The sequence below is a fragment of the Pezoporus flaviventris genome, unplaced genomic scaffold, assembly GCF_033815535.1.
Source record: "Pezoporus flaviventris isolate CSIRO_AGI_PZ_B2104156 unplaced genomic scaffold, CSIRO_AGI_Pfla_v1 ptg000041l, whole genome shotgun sequence".
Taxonomy (NCBI): Eukaryota; Metazoa; Chordata; class Aves; order Psittaciformes; family Psittacidae; genus Pezoporus; species Pezoporus flaviventris.
In genome coordinates, this window is record NW_026892589.1 from 12,977,271 (window position 1) to 12,996,438 (window position 19,168).

A 19,168-nucleotide genomic window follows, 5' to 3' on the forward strand; every position below is an offset into this window, starting at 1 on the left:
AGTGCTTAAGGCTACTTGAAATGAATGGGCTCTTCCAGTGTATAGATCAAAGTGGCTGGGCAAGTGTATTTATGCACTGAATGTTATTTTTCTAGGAAAATGATCCATTTGAAAAATGTTTGCTTATAATATTTGGCCAAGAAGGTTTCTGAAAGCCTCCATTAAATTAATTAAGAATGCATTTTGGGTGCACAACTAAATAACTGCAACATCAAAAAGAAATGTGGCCACTCTAAGGAGGAAATGCTACTGGTCATTTGAAGTAGTGGAGTAAAATCATTTTTCAAATAGAAGATCTTGTTCTATTCCTATACTTGAAAACTGGAATCTTTTGTAGCATTTAGTTTGTTAGTAGCCTTACTAGCTGTTCTTTTTACTGTGTGTGCTTTTGACAATGTTCTTATTTAGACAACATCCTTTGGAGGAGATAAAGATCCTTATGAAGAGTGGACTTACGATGACTTCTTTAATGAAGATGGAATAGTTCTTGATCCACAGATAGCTCTTCCAGTTGCATATGAAACTATTTCTTCTCTTCTGCCTGTTTGTGGTAAACTTGCTTTCCTAAACACTGAGTCAATATAAAAATCTGTATTTCATACTGATTTTTTTTTTTACCTAGGAACATAAATAATTCAGCACATGTGAGAATTATCAGTTCAGAAATCTCAGTTAGACAAACTTGTGGAAGAAATATCCATTGGGGGGGTATAGAAATGGTGATGGGTTTTGTTCTGGTTCTGGAAGAATCTGGATGACTGAAACCTGAAGATGTGGAAAATGCTCTGAAGAAGTGTTACTTTAAACTTGCCCTGTTCTTAAGTTCTGAGAAGGCATTACCTGGTAACCAGTAACGGAGACAGAATTCTGTCAAGATTAATTTCACCCTGTTCTAAAAAGATGGTCCTTGTATGCCATTGTAGATACACACAACTCTGAAAAGTTCAAGTATTATGAACAGAACTCTACAATGTTGTAAATGGGGGTTGGAACTGGATGATCTTAAGGTCCTTTCCGACCCTAACTATTCTATGATTCTATGTTGAAAAAAGACACTTTCTTTTTTCACTCAAAATTTGATAATTATTTAGTTTCAATACTTCTTGATGTAAATGTTTTCTTTCCTAACATATATTAAAAAGCATATAATTGCATGTAATTGCAGATAGTGTTGCACAGTGCTAAATCCACCTATAAAGGATATACTTATTTGATTTGAATAGATTTATTACCTTCACAGATTGTTTATGTTGACTGTTTTATCAAGATTTAAACACAAATCTTGTCAGGATTTAAACACAAAGTAGTTACTGAAAACTGTTAGTTTATGTTCCTTTGTGCATTTGAAAAGATGTTCCCTCTTAAAAAACATCTAGTCAGCTACAGTTAAAAATGCAGTCCTGGCTCTTATGTACTGCCTCTGAAGTATTTTTAAGGCACTTTCAGGCTTTCATAGTGTTGCTGAGATCTCTGCACACTGCTTATGTGGTTTTGCTTGTCTTTCAGAGAACAAACTGTATCCTCTGGACTCTGTAAGCCTGGCTAACTGCGCATTTATTAAAGGTATTGTGATGGCAGATTCACCCCACTAGAAGTATAAATCAGACCACTAGAAAACATGAGGCTTAAATTAATTAAACCTACACAAGCATGACTAAAATAGTTATTTTTAAATGAGTGCCTAGATGCTCCACTTAAAGCCATATTCTAGGGGATAGCGGGTTCAGCACAGGAGACAAGTTTGGATGGTAATTGCTACCCTTCAGCCATGTGATTCTGGGCATGTTGTCAAAGCCTGTATTTCAGTACAGAAGTTCTACCACTGTGAGCTAGAATCTGCTACAGCCTTTCCAAGAAGATGACCAGCTTCTGGATTTTGGACTAAAATAGGAGTCAGTTAAATTAAAAGCCTTGAAAATTTAAGGTTTCTGAAGGAACTAAGGCTGATCTCATGTCATAAATTTAATGAAGAAAAATAGAAACTGCTTTGATGTTCATTCCAGGAACAATATTATGCTTAATATAAATATACTAATTATTTTCTGGGGTTGATTCTGTTTGAAATATCTCACAGGACAGAACCTTCTGATGCCTGTTAGAACTCCCATCTGCGCAATGCTGCAGAACCTCATGGAGTGCAGTCAGTGTGAGTTGGCTTTGCGGCTGATAGTATGTTCCTTTGGCTCCTGCCTTCAGCATGGTGTATCAAATAACATGGATTTGGCCCTGAGCGAAAAGGTATGGTAAGAATGATGCTGAATTTTGCTGAGAGTAAAGCTTAGAAGTATGCCAACTGTTACCAGGTTTAGAGTAGATATATATGAATTTGATAGGTATGGGAGAGGCTGTCACCATGACCTTGTAAAAGTTACCACCACTCGATTAGATATAGAGTCATTTTGTGAAAAGAGCTGGTAGTTTCTTTCCTATTTTTCATGGTCTCCTGTTTCTCTTTGCAAGGTATGTTCAGAACTAAATTTTCAGCCTCTGCAGGGAGGCCAGGAACCTGACTTATTCATGATATAATAATTATATTATTGTATAATTATTCATTATATAATAATTTATTATATATTCATAATGGTTTATTATGCTTTTTCACATTGTTTTACCATTGGTTAGTATGGGAAAAGTTGCACACAGAATATTCAGTTCAAAAGCACTTGGAAACAGAAATCATTTTTCTATTTAGAAGAGACCTTTATAAGACTTTAAATCTGAAAATACAATTACTATAGTACCTCCTATTCTGCTATAAACTACAAGAGAAGTTGGAGGTTTAGAATTTATTATTAACCGTGTGCTGAGTGGTTGTTGGTTTTTCATAACAGCTCCATGATGGCAATACACTGGCTGAAACCAATCGCTTTGTCATTGCTATGAAACAGAACAGTACTTCAGGAATTAGGAGCACTATCCTGGCCTTACTACACAAGGTAAGAATGCTAGCTGCTCTGCCTGAGAGGTTACGTATATTGGAAGCTTCATCTTTGTGAGATCCTTTAAGAACTCCTAAATTATAATAATGGCCTTTGTGATCTGTATGTATTCTCCATCTTATTTTCAATCCTGGTTTCATTTTAGATTTGTATACTTCTAGTTGTGGGTAGCTTTTTAAAAAGCTATCTGAAAAACCTGCAATATACCATCTTTTAAGGCAGTTTAGACTAAGGGAGGTGACTTTTAGACTGGATTTAATATATTTAATTTTTAAGTTCTAAAACCTGAAATGCATTTTTATTCTGTTTTTTCCCCCTTCTAACTTAAAACACCCAATGCACCTCTAAATTACTTGTACTTTTCATGTGTTATACTTCATACAGAGACCTATTAAAATAACTTGTTGTTTTGGTTTGTTTTTTTTCTTTCCTCCCTAACACACAGGTGTTCAACTGTCGTCTCATAGATCAGGACCTAGCACTGGGATATTGCACAGTTTTGCCCAAGGAAGACATGTTCAATAAGCTGTGGGATGTCATAAACAACACATGGCAAAATTACAGAAAAATCTTGGTAAATCCACAAGGCAATGCATTTCTTCAGCAAATGGAGAATGGTTCTTTTAAAAGACATCAGCAATATCATATGGAAGTGTAATAGTTTAGCACTATTAAGGGCATAGCAAGGGGTACAGCAGTTTCAACAAGTTCCTTTTTTATAGGGTTTCACTGAGAGAGATGCTACCTCTTTACCACAATGTAAGATTATGTGCAGGCAGGTGTTCTGAATAGCTGGCATGATGGAAGTCCAAACAATAAGTTACCTCACCATGACTTATTCCAAAGCTTGAAATTGGTTATTTCGGGTCCTATCATAATTTATACCTATGTTGTATTTTGAAGAAATTGTTCTCTGACAGCAGTTGTCAAGAGTGGAATGAATAAATAAATACATCTATTAAAATATAAAGGAATGTGGGAAGCAAAGCATAATGAAGAAATGGGGAGAGTGACATAGATTTGGAGAAAACCAGGTGTCTAAAAATACCTTTTGTATTAGTTTCCCTAGTGCAATAGTAACAAAATATTTCTGAGAAATAAATTCGTTTTTCAAGTAGCTTCAAACTGCCAGCTCAGGAGGAGGGATAATGCTTATACTACCTCTGTGAGGCTTATTTTCATTTTACATAGTTATGTGATCACCTACAAGTTGTTTTAAGTTCCTCTAAGGACTTAGACTCAATTTTCAGATTATTTATTATATCTGTGTTTACTTCCCTTCTCGCTCCTTTCAGGCAGTGGCTCTGATTGGAGCACAGCTTGCTAACCAGTCTGATGAAGCTGAATTAAAAAAGAAGTTCCAGGAACTGGTTATTGATGCAGAGTGGGGTATCCAACTTGGTAAACTTGGTGTAAGTTTGAGTGATTAGTTGATTTGTGTTAGGGTTTTATTAACTGATAAATATGCGTATATTCTGAGATGCACTGTGATTTTTAAACACATTTCCTATTCAAATATCAGTGGGGGTTTTGGTTTTAATTTTTCATTCTGATTGTCTGCTTAAATAAACCTCAGAAACCAAGAAATACAATAACTAAGGGTACTATAAAAGAAATTTTAAGTGCTTAAGTATTATTTGGCACAGGGCATAGTCAGCAAATGCAGTTTTTTCCTGCTCTAAAAGTGTCTGAAAGTAAAGATAACATAAAAGGTTGACTATGTAGGAATTAGACTGGATATTATCTAAAAGACATCTTTGGAAAGGAGATAAAAATGTTTGTTTATGTGCAGATTTCCTTTGAGACTGTCTTTAGACAACCATCAATAAGGAAAAAGGAGCTCATAAGAACACTGGTACAAAATCCAAAAGCAGACACAGATCTCATATTGAATTACTGCAGGTAAGAACTGAAGCAAATCAATTGTGTTTAATTGTTGCTGTACTAATAACCATTCTGAAATCTATTTGGGTTTAAATAGATCCTAGTTCATGTAATATGTAAATTGCTCCGTTTGTTGGGGTGTTTTTTTTAGTATTATTCAGAATACATTCCCTGGTGAATTATTCATAAGGAAATCAGCACCTTGATGACACTAAAGGTCGTAGGGAAAATAATACTCTGTCCTCTTCCAGTACTTTCAACCTGGACAGTGATGCCGCACTGCAGCTTTGCATTGAGACACTTCTTCTCCAGAATGCTAATACAAATCACATTGAAGATGACTCTGCAGAATGCAGGGTGAAGCAACCTCATTCCACCTTACTAGCTAGAGCACTGGAAATAATTCCTCTGCTGAAAAGCACGGAAGAGTTGGTCATCAGCCTCAGTGGAATATTGTACAAGGTAAAACAATATAAAAACAACACACCAAAACAAAGAATCCCTGGAGTATGTATCTAGCCTCAAATGCTGCATGTCACTTGAATGACACATTAATAGCAACACAGAAATACTAGAAGGTTATATTTTTTTCTAGTTTTCCTAGAGGATTTAAATGTTAACGTTTGGTTTTCTACTTCTCTAGGGGAATAAAAATAGACAACACATCTAATTTTCTTTAAAGACAGGTAGAGGCTTTCTTCCCAACCTCCCTTAAAACAACAACCTGAAAATAATCAAAGGAAAAAAGTAATTTCTAAGTTTCAGCACACTGGAAATAATTCAAAGAGCTACAGGAAGAAGAGATGGGGGCAGATAACGTACATCTTGGTTGGGTCTTTTTTGTTTGGTTGGATTTGGGGATTTTCTTTTTTTGGGGGGGGAGGACAGTTTTTTTAGGCATTAGGATTATGAAGTGGAAGTCTTTTGTTTTAGAGAAGTATGTTGTGGTGCTTCTATTAACATAATGCTGAAAAACCAATATAGTTGGTATTAAAATGGGGAAAAGTTAACTCAGTTGTATGTTTTTCCAAGACAATTCAAGATAAGATCTTATAAAATAGATCATTATTTTGAACAGCTTGATCCTTATGACTATGAAACTATCGAAATTGTCCTGAAAGTGATACAAAATGCTGATGAGAAGAACACCAGTATCCAGCTGAACCAGGTACGTCAAGATATTACCTTGCTATTACCTTGCTAATGGCATCTATATTCTGTTTTCTCTATTTATTAGCATAGTTCTCATTCAGAAATAGCATTCAAGAAATAGTCATCTCTAGTTGTTTCTCAGCAATGGCTCATAGCAGGGATGAAAACTCCACCAATATGTACTAACTCTGCCCAAAACCCCAAATACCTCCAGGATTTAGGCATGTTTACTGGGGGGAAGCAGGTAGAAATACAGAAATCTTATGGCATTTTTGCCTTTTCCTTGGGTTTTTTCCTTACTTTTTTTTTTCCTTCTTCCCTAGGCCTTGAGTCTCCTCAAACATCTGGAATCTTATAAAAGAATTTCCTCACCTGTAGACCTAGAACACCAGTATGTTTTAGAGCACGTGATTCCCTTATCTCCAGCTGCTCAAACCAGACTGCCCTTTCATCTGATATTCTTTAGAACTGCACAATGCTTCTGGAATATTATAGGTAATTTTTTATAGTTTTTTTTAATTATAGGTTCAGTATTTTTTGTGGCTAGATAGATGTATAATTCCCTTTCTCTGCCATTTGTGAACTTCAGAGTTCTACCATATATGTTTTATATTCATTGTATTCTTTACTAATGCAGCTTTCATCCCAACTATTTCCTGAAAGCATTTGTGCTCCTAAATTGCTACTGGTAAGATAACTGGCTTTGAGTGGAGCTAAAACAACGTATACAGTGCAGAATTCTGTCCTCAAATACTTTCTTACGACCTTTCAGTGACTAAAGTAACACGTGTACCCCCCTTCCCAGGCCACTGGGGATAATTAGGATTATAGTCTTTCCCAATGGAAGTCTGAATCTAACAATAAACTGAAAGTACTTAATTTCATAGATAAAGCAGAATTGGACTGTGACACTACCATACCTGTGTGACACTATCATACATCTTTTTCCTTTCAGCTGCAGAGCTCAGTGAGGAATCCTTCCCAACACTTCTGCTGATTACCAAACTAATGAAGGTAAAGTAGCATCCTCAAAGAATTTATTTCAAGATCAATCTCCCCCCCCCGAAAAAACAGCTTCTTTCTTTTCCATTATTTTGGCCTCACTATAGAACTTCTGGCAAATCTACTTCAATGTTTTTCTAGGTTTCCCTGGATACCTTACACATGTCTGCAGCTCAACATGTCTTTGAAAAGAAACTGAAACCAAAAATATATGAAATGAGAAACACTGGATATACATCCATTGTTAGCAAGGAAACAGCTAAAACCTTGCAGACCATCCAGTCATATCTGCTGTCCATAGTTAACCCAGAATGGGCTGTAGCTATTGCTCACAAGATGGCACAAGAATTTCCAACAGGTGAGGTGCATGCGATGACTTGAGGGGTGAAGTAATGGGAGGAAAAGGATAGGTCTGAAGCCTGTGACCAAACATTTGTTCAGTGTTGGATAAAACCCTGGGAAGCCCGAGAATAAAAATGCATTTGTCTCCTACATCCAATTTTGAACAGCTATTCTATAACGCAGCAGCACTCTTAAATCCTTTTCTTACTCTTTTTAAGCTGTGTTGTCTTGCTGAAAGTTTCTGCATGTTCCTACCACCTTCGGACAAGTTTTCCAGCAAAAGCAAATATTTCAGCTTTTCTGTTAACTTATTCCAAACAGTTGGGTTTTGTTTTTTTTTTTTTTTCTCTCTAGGCACAAGATCTTACCTAATACTTTAAATAGCATCTAATTATTTTTAGTTCTTTGAAATAAAACAGATATACTGTATACTCTAGAAAGGATTAATGAAAACTTACGTTGTTTACTTCCTTCCCCCCTTTCTTTTTATCTTTAAAAAAGGTCCTGACCATATTCAAGCACTGAAATTCTGTCTCCATCTAACTGAGAAATGGCTAAAGAACACTACAGCTAAGTTAATGGTAAACTGCTTGCAAGACTGTTGTAGTATAGTTGGGTACTTATGTTAGTGGCTTGGATTGTGGTGTGTAAATTGTACCATAACCAACCCTCTCTCCTGTAAGAGTCTCCTTTTCACAACCTAGCAAAAAATAGGCTTACAGTTCCTGAAGGCTGGACAAATAATAGAGGGTTTTAAGGATGAATAATATGTTCTTTCTCCTGTTGGGTGCATTTTTCTTGCTTCGGAAGAATGAGTTGGAATCTGTTCAACTGTTAGATCAGTGGCATTACTGATTTTTGTTTTGAGTTCCAAGATTCTTTAGCTATTTTTAGTAGTACATAGAAAGAAAATCTACTTTGGCCTGACTCTCTGGCTTGTTTTTACATGGTTGATAGGGAAAGGTGACTCTCAGTCTTGCTTATAAATATCAAACTTGCTATGGGGTTGTTGAGACACAATGAACACGAAGTAGTTCTTTGACTCTTAGTCACATCTCTGAGTAGCGTTCTGCCAAACGAAACTAATTCTAGCAGCCCAGATTTAATATTAAATCTTTTTCCTTTTCCATCTTACCTCAGAATGTCTTAATTTTACATACTGGTGTACGTGGTACTTATCTTAATTGGCTTTTTCCTGCTAGAGTAGGATGGCCAATACTGTCTATTCACAGAAAAAAATACCTATAGGTAGAGGTATGAGGACACATCTGAAGAACAGATCTTGCTACTCAGCTCACTGTTTTAGATTATAAAAAGATGAATTTTCTAGTGCTTTTGAGTAAAAGGAGGTTGTTTTATATAAAACTGTGGTGTTTTGCTAAAGGATGACTCTCATGAAAAAGTGGAAGTCCTACAGAAGAAATTGCATATGCAGTATAAGCGATCAGCAACAGAAAATATTCTAGTAACACATCACCTGAACACTGCAGAACATTTAAAGTCTGTTGGGAAGCCAGCAAACCTTATCACTTTACTGTATGAACACCACAGTATAGACCAAAGGATCCAAAATCCAACTGGCAGAGATTATCCAGGTGAGTGTCCATAATCAAGTTTCCAAGGAGCAAAATGAAGTTCTTCAAAAAATGCTAAGCAAGCATTTACTAGTTTGTAAATATATTGTCTCTCCCTATTTATGTAGATATCCATATGGCAGCTAAGGAGATAGCTGAAATTAATGATTTGGACATGAACAAAATATGGGATAAACTGCTGGATAAATGGCTGTGTCCGAATATACTGCCCTCAGAAGTAAGTCAGCACAGGAGATTTGGGTTTGGAGAAAAGTGACCAATTACATAGAATATGTATATATTAATCTTTTGTTCAAAAGACTCATGAATCTATTTAAGATGCACCTGAGTTCAGACTACTAACAACGTCAGTACTTTTCTAACACTGTTTCACACTGCTGTGTCTACTGAGAAGGATTTGAAATACTTTCCCTTCTTTCTGTATAGAGATTAAAATCTTATCTTTGGTGCTACAGTAAGGCTGTTTAGCCAGAGTAGAGGGGGGTAAATATATCAGCATCAACAAACACTGATTTTTAGAATTGGAAAGAGAATGATCCTCTCCTGTTGCTAACAGAATTAGCTATTGTCTCTGCAGCATACAGCTGGGTGAGAAAGGGCAGGGAGAAGGCCTTTGCTTCAGAATACCAGGTAGCAGGCTGGGAAATGGTGTTGGCTGCCAACAAATAAAGGACTGATAAAACCAGTATTCCTTTCCCTGGCGGCATTAGCAGAGGAGCCCAGCTTTGAAGACAGGGCTTAAGCAAAAATATGACCCCTTTATTTATCCAAACAATTTAGAAAATTCTCACAACTACATTTTCATGTCTTTCTAAAGAAAACTCAAGAAATCTTTGGAGGTGCACAGGAAGATGAAGAACTCCGAAGGTACTGTGCTGTCTTACATGTAATATTCTTATTAACTGGCAAGTTTAACTGTATCTGGCTTTTTAAAGAAACCCGATACTGTGATTCAGAACTCACTGTTGTGGTTGTATTTTTACTTTCTGGTGACATCAGTTTTGAATCATCAAATACTTACGCAATGAAGCGCCATTCACAGTAACTTACAGACATAAGTAAGTGATTAAGAGTAGCTCTTTGGAGGTTTTCTCCTCATTTTCTATATCCCTGCAATCTGTTATCCCTAATCTCTTTTTTACGTATATTCTGAAATATATTTATATTTGAATGAGTATTGATAGATTTATTTTAGTTGTGATGCTACACTTGTATTAAAACCAAATGCATTCTTGCAGAGTTATCTACCTACTTCAGTCTCGCCCAATGGATTACAGTTCAAGACTGCTTTTTGCAATTACAACATCTGCTACATCTGTAAGTTCCTAAATTCTTACTTTAGCTTGCTAATTCTGAAATTTTTACCTCTTATTAAGATCAAGTGTTGTCTGCTTAACTGCACAGGTTTCAACCTAAGGCCTCTGTATCTGTGTTTTAGACAGTTTATGTGTCTGTATGAGCTCTATTTTTCTCCCCATCTTTGGAGTAGAACTGAGGTGTTCATTGAATTTTGTTATTGGCTGTCAAGAGTAGCCCTTGAACTCTGGTTTTCTAAGCTTATTGCTGATAATATCTGAAAATAACTTAATTAAATGTTTTTCTAGAATGTGCTTAAGCTGGTGTGATACCTTGGCTAAATGTGGATGGAATTAAAGCAGAGTGGTAAAATTGTTTTAGTAGAACCTTAACCTTCAGTCTTTCACACTTACTAAATGTATTTGTGATACTATATGTCACTGATACTTTACTTGTCTGCATTAATAGTCTTAAATCTAGAAAACTACCTCGTTTAGCAGCAAACTTTGAACTTGACAAATAGTCTGATTAGTATAAAAGTTAAATGTGAACCAAGCTGTTATTTAGCATGATTTCCACTAAATGAATCAAAACCATCTTAGTAAGGATCATAATAAACATGTAGTAAACATGTACAACCCTCTTTCTAGTTGTTCAACCAATTGTTGTGACTTTTCACTGTGGTTTTTTCTTCCCCTCTCAGCCAATTGGTGATTCTCAGCTGACATTTGCTCACAGGAGCAGAGCACTTAAGTGTCTGCTCTACTTGGCAGATACCAACACTGTGGCATCACTCTTCAAAAAAAACATCGAGAAAGTAAAGTAAGAAGAATTTTCCTTAAGGTGTTCCTTAATAATGACGTTTTGTTGGTCTTTAACAGCCCTTGGAAAAAAAAATACATGATATTTGGAGAATTCTTTTTTACTAATCTGTTTTTTGAGCTTTTAAATTGTATTTCTGAAGAGCAGAATTAGATCTTTTAACTTCACTGTAATGTAATCAAGTGCATCACAGTCCTAATTTGTAAACCTGGAAGTAATATGACATTTACATGGGAAATATCTTGCTCCATTTTGCATAGATTGCAGTGACTTCTCTAGTGACTGAAGCATTTTCTCCCACCCATATACGTCATAATCATATAAATCAGAACTGGTCATCCTGCAAAGACATATTCCTCTGCAAAAATAAGGAAGCAAAACCCCAACAGCAAAATGTTGTTACTTTGAGACTATCTGTAGAATTAACTTAGAAAATACCTAGCATGGAGTTTCTACGCTGATAATCTGGAATTAGGCCTTTTTCATGGAAATTGAGCATTTCAGAGTTCCTCACACCACATAGCTGTGCAAGGGATTCTGTAAGCATGCAGTCACTGTGCATGGATGACATTTGAGTTGCAAGAGTTACAGTAACTGGTTTATCTTCAGAGCTGATCCAAGCCATCCAGTCTGCAGGTGAATGAGGTTTCCCTAAGCAATTACCAGAAAGTCTTTTACTTCATTAAAATCTTAAAATACATTATTTTTCCTTTCTTCCTTTTAAGCAACAGAACACTTTCCCAATATTATCCTGAGCCTGATTATGTAAATTATAATAATCTCTGTAACAGTCATTAATTCCTGGTGTTGGGGGGGGGGACTTTTTTAACAGGTATTTTCTAAAATGCTTCATTTACCTGGCAGAGTTTGAAATCTTGAATATTCCATATACTTTTGAATCATTTCATAACAGTCCTAAGGAAGGAATGATAAAAGGACTATGGAAGAATCACAGTCATGAACCCACGGTATGATTTTTAAATCCTTTGTGATTGTTTGTTACATGCGTAAAATGTAAAATACCAGTGAGTATGCACTCTCCCAAATACTCCCCTCTTTCAGAGGGACAAAAAAAGACCCCAACCTTTGATGTGATGACAAGCAGTACAGGTTTGCTGATCATGAATGTACGTTAAAATACAGTGTGTCCTTGCCCTCCTTTAGGCTGTCAGATTGGTGGCAGAACTTAGTCTAGAATATAAAGTATACGATACCCAACTGTGGAATGGCCTACTACAGAAACTTCAGAGTTTCAATATGGTAAGGAATTTTTAAGCATGAAGTTCTGCAGCAAGGTGAGGAAAAGGCTTTTTTTATCCACTGATTTCTAAAGAATGGGAAAACAGATAAATTACAAACATACTCTGAACAATTACTGATAATTTACATGGTTACTTTGGGCTCTTGGATACTGAATGGATGAAGCTTTGAGGAATGTGTGTTTTAGCAGTACTGCTTGAGAATTTTTTATCTTAAATTGTTCTGTTTTGTTGTTTTTTTTAAAAAAACCTTTCAGATGGCAAGAGCAAGTCCTAGGATAACTGAAATATTTATTCATATTATTATAAATTTGCAACATTTGCATATTTTTGTGTGCAATTATGTATATACAAACTGTGTGTTTATGTATATAGATGTGTGTACGTACACATGCCCAAAAGTATCATCCCTGCTAAATAGTAATCCTGATTTTTGTCACTCAGAATCTTAATTACCTCTCACCGTTAAACTTTATGTAACGTTGCTACAGCCTAAGGAGGTAACAGATGTGTCTGGCAACGTGGCTGTATTATGAGCAGCTATTGAAGCCAGTTGTAATCTAATGAGATTTAAGTACTAATAGCAAGGAAGGTGGGATCATCAATTTTCAGCACCAATTGTATTAAGACTAACAGAAATCTTGGGTATTTACTGAGACAACATATGCTGCTACTGCTTGTGATAAGTTACTGAACTATAAACCATATTTCCATATGCATCGGTTAGTCCTCCCAAAGGAACTTTAAGTTTTCAGTCTGCAAACAAGTACTATGCAATTCTGTAGATTATCACCAAACCTTCAAAAGCACTGTAGGATTTTATAATGAAGTTGGGTTTTGTTTTTTTTTTTAAGATTCAATATTTAAGAAGAGTTTTGATAGCAATTACTGGGATTCATTTATTATGGGAGGTAAGTTTTTCTTCACTTAACAGGGATTTAGCATCCTGTGTGCATATGTGAATGGCAGCATCTGTGCCATGAAGTGTTATGCATGAAAAGATTCTTTGTGAATCATTCTTTTTATGACAATGCAATATGCAGATGAGCACTGTTATTAATCACTGAAATAGCACGTTTTGCATTTGTGGTTTCCTCAGTAAACCCTGACCTGGAGGGTTTTGTAGTGTTGCCATCAGTCACAATATGGCTAAATCTCAGACTATGAGAATAATTCATCCCGGATAAAAAGAAAATTGACTGGCTTCTTCCACCCACAGTGGGTCAGGATGTCTGTGTTTACCTGTACACTTAGTTACAACTGTATTTGGCTACTACCTTAATACTTTGTTGTCAACAGATTCCCAACTTTAGCCGAGCTTGGAGAAGCGTGGTTCTGTCACCATTTCTTACAGGTAGGGTTGATGTTGGCTATCAGGCTTATGTAGTAACTTGGAGATATTTATATATATATGTATACATAGACTTTATCATGTTTTCTTTATTTCTTAGCTTCATGTCCACCGAGTCCTAAACAGTTAGAGGAATGTTGTGAGTCTTTTGTGATTCTGCTCAAGTAAGTAAATACTGACGTCCACATTTGTATTCATTTGAGGGGGAATGCCCATTCAATTTCTCATCTAACAGTCCCCCTGAAACATGCAAAGCTACTCTGAAAACCAGGGAACCTTAGTCATGAGTAAGAATGTTTTGCCTCTTGTGGGGGAAGCACAGGATCATGCCACACCTATACAGAAATTCAGTGCTTGGCTGCCAGCTGTTGGTAGCACATGCTGCAACTCAGTACCTTGGTTGGTCTAACTGTGCTGGGAACTGCTTGCTCTCTGAACTGGGACTCGGAACCAGCAGCACAGGCTGCTAAAAACAAATTTATCTGCTCAGTCTGCCCCATGAGGGATAGCTGTTCCTGTCCTGACATTTTTAAAGGACTCAGACCCAACCCCACTTAATCTCTTTCTTAGCCCACAAACTAGCGTATTTCCTAAAACACTAACATGGAGTGCATGAGAGAAAGAATTAATTTTCCTACAAAGACATGACAAAAATCTAATAGCTGCACATCTATAAATGCACTTAACCTATGGCATGAATGTGCCAAAACACTGTACATAAACCAGTTCTGCGCTGCCTTTACTATTTAAAAAACAAAACACAATAAATCATCTTATTCACCACAATGTCCTGACTTGCTCAAGAGAAGGATGAGCTCAGAAGGCCCAACTTGAAAGGTTAGACAGGAAACACTGGAAAAGGATCCAGCTGAAGAACATACCTATACCACTGTGCATATACATATGTACCAAAGCACTACTCTGGGCAGTTGGCCAGCACTTCCCCTCAAAACAGGGCCTTGGCTGTTTGAAAGAGAAGGAGGAGAGAAAGAGATAGAAAATTGTCATGCATTTGTACTGCATGAAACTTCAACTCCCATAGCTTGGCTGTTTCTGAAAAGATGAAGTAAAATTCTATTGCCCTATCTGGCTTAAAAATCACATACATATATATGTTGACAACTTTTTATATATCATTCCTAATCTTCTTGTGAAGGTGTCCTGTTCTAGCTGACTTGGATGTCATTGGAATAGCTAAACAATATGCACAGCTGGACCTTCCAGCCTTTGCTTTGGGGTGCTTGCTGCTGATCCCTCAGTCTGAGAAGCGAGAACAGCAAATTCAGGTAAATAATAAGTTTTGTGTTCTATCTGTGCAAGGGAATGCATTTAAGAGTGTTATGTTCAAGAGAGACTGTAAAGGATGGTAACATATAATTCCAGCTTGTTTAAATACATCACTGCTGACAGCTGCTCAGCATTTCCCATCCACAAAGGCTTTTGCTCTGAGTTTGCCCTTCTAAAAGGGATCATGTGAACACTTCCTTTTTTTAAGGCAAAAGCAGCAGCTTCAAGTCATCCTCAGCAGCCATGTCATATGACTCTGCCCTTTGTGAATCGGAGGGATCCCACACATAAAGCTCATGTAAAAGCCCCAATAAAACACAAGCCTTAGGCCATATACCTGCTAGAGTAGTGTGGAGTTGATGATAACATATGTAACTGGTAATGAGCTACCAGGTGGGTAGTTTGACAACAGACTGTAGGAAAAGTACTGAATCCTACTACAGAAAAGTGCTGAGCTGGAAGCCCCGTAGACTTCTTGTAATGCATATCAAACATCTTTCTAAGTTCTAATGTAAACCTTTTGCCTTAAAGCCATTTCCTCACTATTCATGTATCTTGAGTTTCCTCTCATTTGTTGCCATTCATTTATGGTCTGCTTATTGTTCTCCCAGGTGAAGGCCATTCCTATTAGTTGTCAGGAGCACACTGGCACTACTAAAAGCATCTCAAATTCACAGACTTCCAGTCATTAAAGTTAAGCTCAGAAAGATTTTCCCAAGTTACAGCACTAGTGCAAGATATTTGTTCTGCTGGCAGCGAGTCAAAAACCCAAAATCATCTATACTAGCTACAACAAAATACCCTGTGAGAGTTAAAAGCTATGAGTATTATCTCTCAGTCAAAGAGCACAGAACCTGGTTTAATGATTTCCTGTTTGTATCTAGAAATTCAAAATATTGATCCTGAATAAATCAAATACTTGCTCTGAAGGAAGAGTTTCTACTTTAATCTCTCAGATTAATAACTTTTTGTAACTTACTTTTACAAGGGCTTCTTATCGACATGTAACGCAGAAACTGTGCTGCAACAAATAGATGAGCACATGAACACTGGAGAAGTAGTAGCGTTTGCTTCTCAGGTAAATACAGTAAATGTTTTGTTTGCCTTTGACTTTGGGGCTTTTTGTTAGACAAGAAGATAAAGGTGCTCAGAACCCTTTTTCCTCTCTGCCCTGATCTTGCCAAGCATTAGTTGACATACTGCCCACTTGTAAAACAGAGCAACTTTTGCATGGATGTTTGCATTTTTATTAATGTTGTGCAACTGAAAAACTCCTTGTATGTACGCAGTGTTACAGGCTGCTCTGTTTGCGGGCCAGCATTGTTGGCAGCACTATGCCTAGAGTAAATGGTAATTTACTCTAAAAGGCCAAAAAGCTTACAAAACTGCACTCTGTTGCTTTGTCTTGGGCTGCCTTCCTAAGGGCAAGTTTCTTAATTTGTAAAATCTGCCATTTTCAGCACTAAAACATAAAGTCTAAAATAAAACAGTAACCTCCATGGGAGTCCAGCAAGAAAACTCTGAGCTCTTTTCATTCAACAGTACAATTTCTTCTGTTTAAAATATTAATGGTTTTTTGTTACTAAAACTTAAATCTACAGATCCGATCTTTGGTTTTGGACAGCATCATAAATGAGAAGCTGTATGAAAAATTCTTGAAAACGAAGTATTTTCCACTGTTGAAGCAACAACTGATGAGTACTCACAGACTGAAAGAACTGGTGGATTACTTTGTAAAGAAGAACTGGTAAGTTAATAAAAGGTGAAACAGGTGATGCATTATTGATAGTAACAGAAGCTTAATCTCTTTTAGTTTAGTTCAGTTTATGTCATTGAGGTTCCCTAGTATTTAGTCTCCAAGAATTTCTGAAGTAGTGCTAAGTTAAATGAATAAAATAAGAGTCACACCTCACTACTTTGCATACTTAGGCCAGAGTTTTACAGTGTCATTCAAGGCAAGGTAACAATTTGTAGAGCCTGGACTGGCAATCAGATCAAATGCAGTTAAAACAGGACAACCTGACTGAAAAAGCAGTTTTGAATCACTTGACTATACCTTCAGATGATCTCAGCTTGGTGGTGTCAAGAGTCACAGCTTCAGCAATACAAGCACTGAGAAAAATAAATGAACTGCCTGTACTCCAGACTTAGGAATTAGTGGTTTTCAAGAGCTAGAAATACCTCTTGCGTTCCACTTAAATAAAACGAAGGAGCTTGCTGCTGAGCCTGCTGCAGGGCTGTTCTTAATCAGGAATCCATCAGTGGTGACTCACAGCACTTGGGTATTGAACACAGCTGCAGCCTTTCACTTCACACCCCAAATACTCAGTATGGTGAGTTACCCGCTATTCTGCAGTCAGAATGGGACAGGAACCAATAAATAATTGTTTAAACTGTAGTATATAGTGATTTTATTAGCAGTCACAGGTTAAATGCTAGGCTTGTCATGGCTTGTTTCCCTCTACTGGGAAATGACAGGAGCTATCTGACTGCAAAAATGTGAGGTCATATCTTATTGTTCCCCTTCAGTGTATGTAGTCTTTGCCTTTTAGGGTGTTTAAGTTGATGAATTGATAAACTTTTGCCTCCTACAGCATTGATGATGCTACAGCCCTAATTCAAGAATATCAAGAGAAATGTGGAAACCCCACTCTGGCAGATGTACCATCATCCGACCTTCTGAAGGTAAAACAAACCACTTCTGTACCTCACGTAGTGCTTCCTCCTTTTGTTTTTCTACACTAAGAATTTCACTCAACTTTTAGCAAAAATACTTGTTAGCTGATTTATTTTTGTAAAATGTATATAATAAAATATCCCTTAATTAAAATAATTCATTTTATTTGGACCAAATCTGTGCCATGTGAAGCATTATGCTTTCAGGTACCTTCACAGGTTTTAGATGCTCTCCCCTTTTCCTAAGCCCTATTAATAGTGTTTTTTTACCTTCCAGATGTATCTGAATGGACCAGAGACGTCTGTACTTGAACTGTCATTGATAAGGTCTTGATTTACCCTTTTCTCCCTCTGCTGGCAATAGGAGGGCCATGCATTGGGAATGTTCCTACAGTCAGTGAACATTAATCTAAAACCTCAATGCTCTTATATCAAAAGCTATCCTGAGCTTTCCACATTTTTTTAACTGTTCAAGGCTGTTTCTTCTCCATCCTCTTTCTGTTGAAACAGTTTCGATTTACAGTAAAATTTCCTGTTTCTATTCAAGAATAATGTTCATATTCTGCACTTTCATTTTAGGAAGGATTAGTTTATTTCCTTCTGTATTTCTCCATGTTTAAGTCTGCTGTCAGCATCTCTGTAAGACTTCATTCAGACAAACATAACCTTGTGTAATTATGGTAAACTGTTTCTAAAACTGTAAATGGTGTACTTGATGTAAAATATACTTTGTAGTCTAATTGTAATTATATCTACAGTGAGCACAAATAAACTGACTTCTGGTATCCATTTTGTTCTTATGGTATTCTATAAGCCTTTTTTAATTATGGCATTGTTCCACTCAGTCACTAACCTTCCTTGAGTAATGCATGCCAAGGTTTTCTTTGCAACTCTGTTCTTTCTGTATGTCTGCAGCAGAACACAGCAATAGCCACGTGTTTTAACTGCATGAAGCAGCAGTTAGCCAGAGGTTCCCCGAGATACTAGGCTGAAACACTGGTCTACTAAGGTAAAGCAGATTTATTTTGAATAGAAGTTATTTACTCAGCTTATTACAGAGTAAGGGTTCTAACTGATCCTTTAACCTATTGGTTTTCCATAGAACTTAAAACTTTGTGACAAATACGGCACAGCTTCTTGCACATATACCACACTGGAAAGAGCCACAGTACAAAGGCCAATGACTGCAAAGTAAATAGGCCACCACTAAATGTTCTTCTGCAAGAAGACAAAAGTTCATGTTCTGGTTTTATTGGAAGGTTAGCAAAATGGGATCTGTTTATATATATATATGTATATACATACAGGGAATATACTTCAAGTTCCCTGCAGGCATGAGAAAGGAAAGCCCAACAGTCTGGTTGTCTTGAACAACCCATGTCTTAGTCTCCCGTAGTAGCACGAGTGTCATATGGAATTACATATCCAAAAGCTCTGCACAAGGAGCAAAGCATGTATAGCTGTAGTGTCAGACATGAACCATAAATAAAGGAAAGCCTCTCTTTATGATTTATAGATTTAATGAGACCATCATTCATTAAAGCATAGGGGTATTTGAAACCG

The 19,168-nt window shown here is 36.7% G+C and overlaps 1 protein-coding gene and 1 long non-coding RNA gene across 2 annotated transcripts in view; one reads left to right on the forward strand and one right to left on the reverse strand.

The window, feature by feature from the left end:
• The window catches only part of LOC133275980 (uncharacterized), a 32,337-nt gene extending 16,349 nt beyond the window's left edge, over window positions 1-15,988 (reverse strand). The window contains exon 1 of the long non-coding RNA XR_009745748.1: window positions 15,909-15,988. This is a non-coding gene — a long non-coding RNA (uncharacterized LOC133275980). The remainder of the gene's footprint in view (window positions 1-15,908) is intronic.
• Window positions 1-18,386, forward strand: part of KNTC1 (kinetochore associated 1) — a 35,997-nt gene extending 17,611 nt beyond the window's left edge. Inside the window, exons 36-63 of the mRNA XM_061466353.1 lie at window positions 409-550; window positions 1,507-1,563; window positions 2,075-2,238; window positions 2,832-2,936; window positions 3,385-3,513; window positions 4,235-4,351; window positions 4,732-4,841; window positions 5,075-5,285; window positions 5,902-5,991; window positions 6,299-6,470; window positions 6,931-6,989; window positions 7,119-7,335; window positions 7,821-7,900; window positions 8,704-8,914; window positions 9,022-9,131; window positions 9,732-9,781; window positions 10,153-10,231; window positions 10,914-11,032; window positions 11,865-12,000; window positions 12,197-12,292; window positions 13,146-13,202; window positions 13,591-13,645; window positions 13,743-13,806; window positions 14,799-14,928; window positions 15,918-16,007; window positions 16,531-16,676; window positions 17,524-17,614; window positions 17,883-18,386. Coding sequence (XP_061322337.1) covers window positions 409-550; window positions 1,507-1,563; window positions 2,075-2,238; window positions 2,832-2,936; window positions 3,385-3,513; window positions 4,235-4,351; window positions 4,732-4,841; window positions 5,075-5,285; window positions 5,902-5,991; window positions 6,299-6,470; window positions 6,931-6,989; window positions 7,119-7,335; window positions 7,821-7,900; window positions 8,704-8,914; window positions 9,022-9,131; window positions 9,732-9,781; window positions 10,153-10,231; window positions 10,914-11,032; window positions 11,865-12,000; window positions 12,197-12,292; window positions 13,146-13,202; window positions 13,591-13,645; window positions 13,743-13,806; window positions 14,799-14,928; window positions 15,918-16,007; window positions 16,531-16,676; window positions 17,524-17,614; window positions 17,883-17,939 — 3,144 coding nt within the window. The 3' untranslated portion in view covers window positions 17,940-18,386. The remainder of the gene's footprint in view (window positions 1-408; window positions 551-1,506; window positions 1,564-2,074; window positions 2,239-2,831; window positions 2,937-3,384; window positions 3,514-4,234; window positions 4,352-4,731; window positions 4,842-5,074; window positions 5,286-5,901; window positions 5,992-6,298; window positions 6,471-6,930; window positions 6,990-7,118; window positions 7,336-7,820; window positions 7,901-8,703; window positions 8,915-9,021; window positions 9,132-9,731; window positions 9,782-10,152; window positions 10,232-10,913; window positions 11,033-11,864; window positions 12,001-12,196; window positions 12,293-13,145; window positions 13,203-13,590; window positions 13,646-13,742; window positions 13,807-14,798; window positions 14,929-15,917; window positions 16,008-16,530; window positions 16,677-17,523; window positions 17,615-17,882) is intronic.
• The last annotated feature ends 782 nt before the right edge of the window (window positions 18,387-19,168 follow it).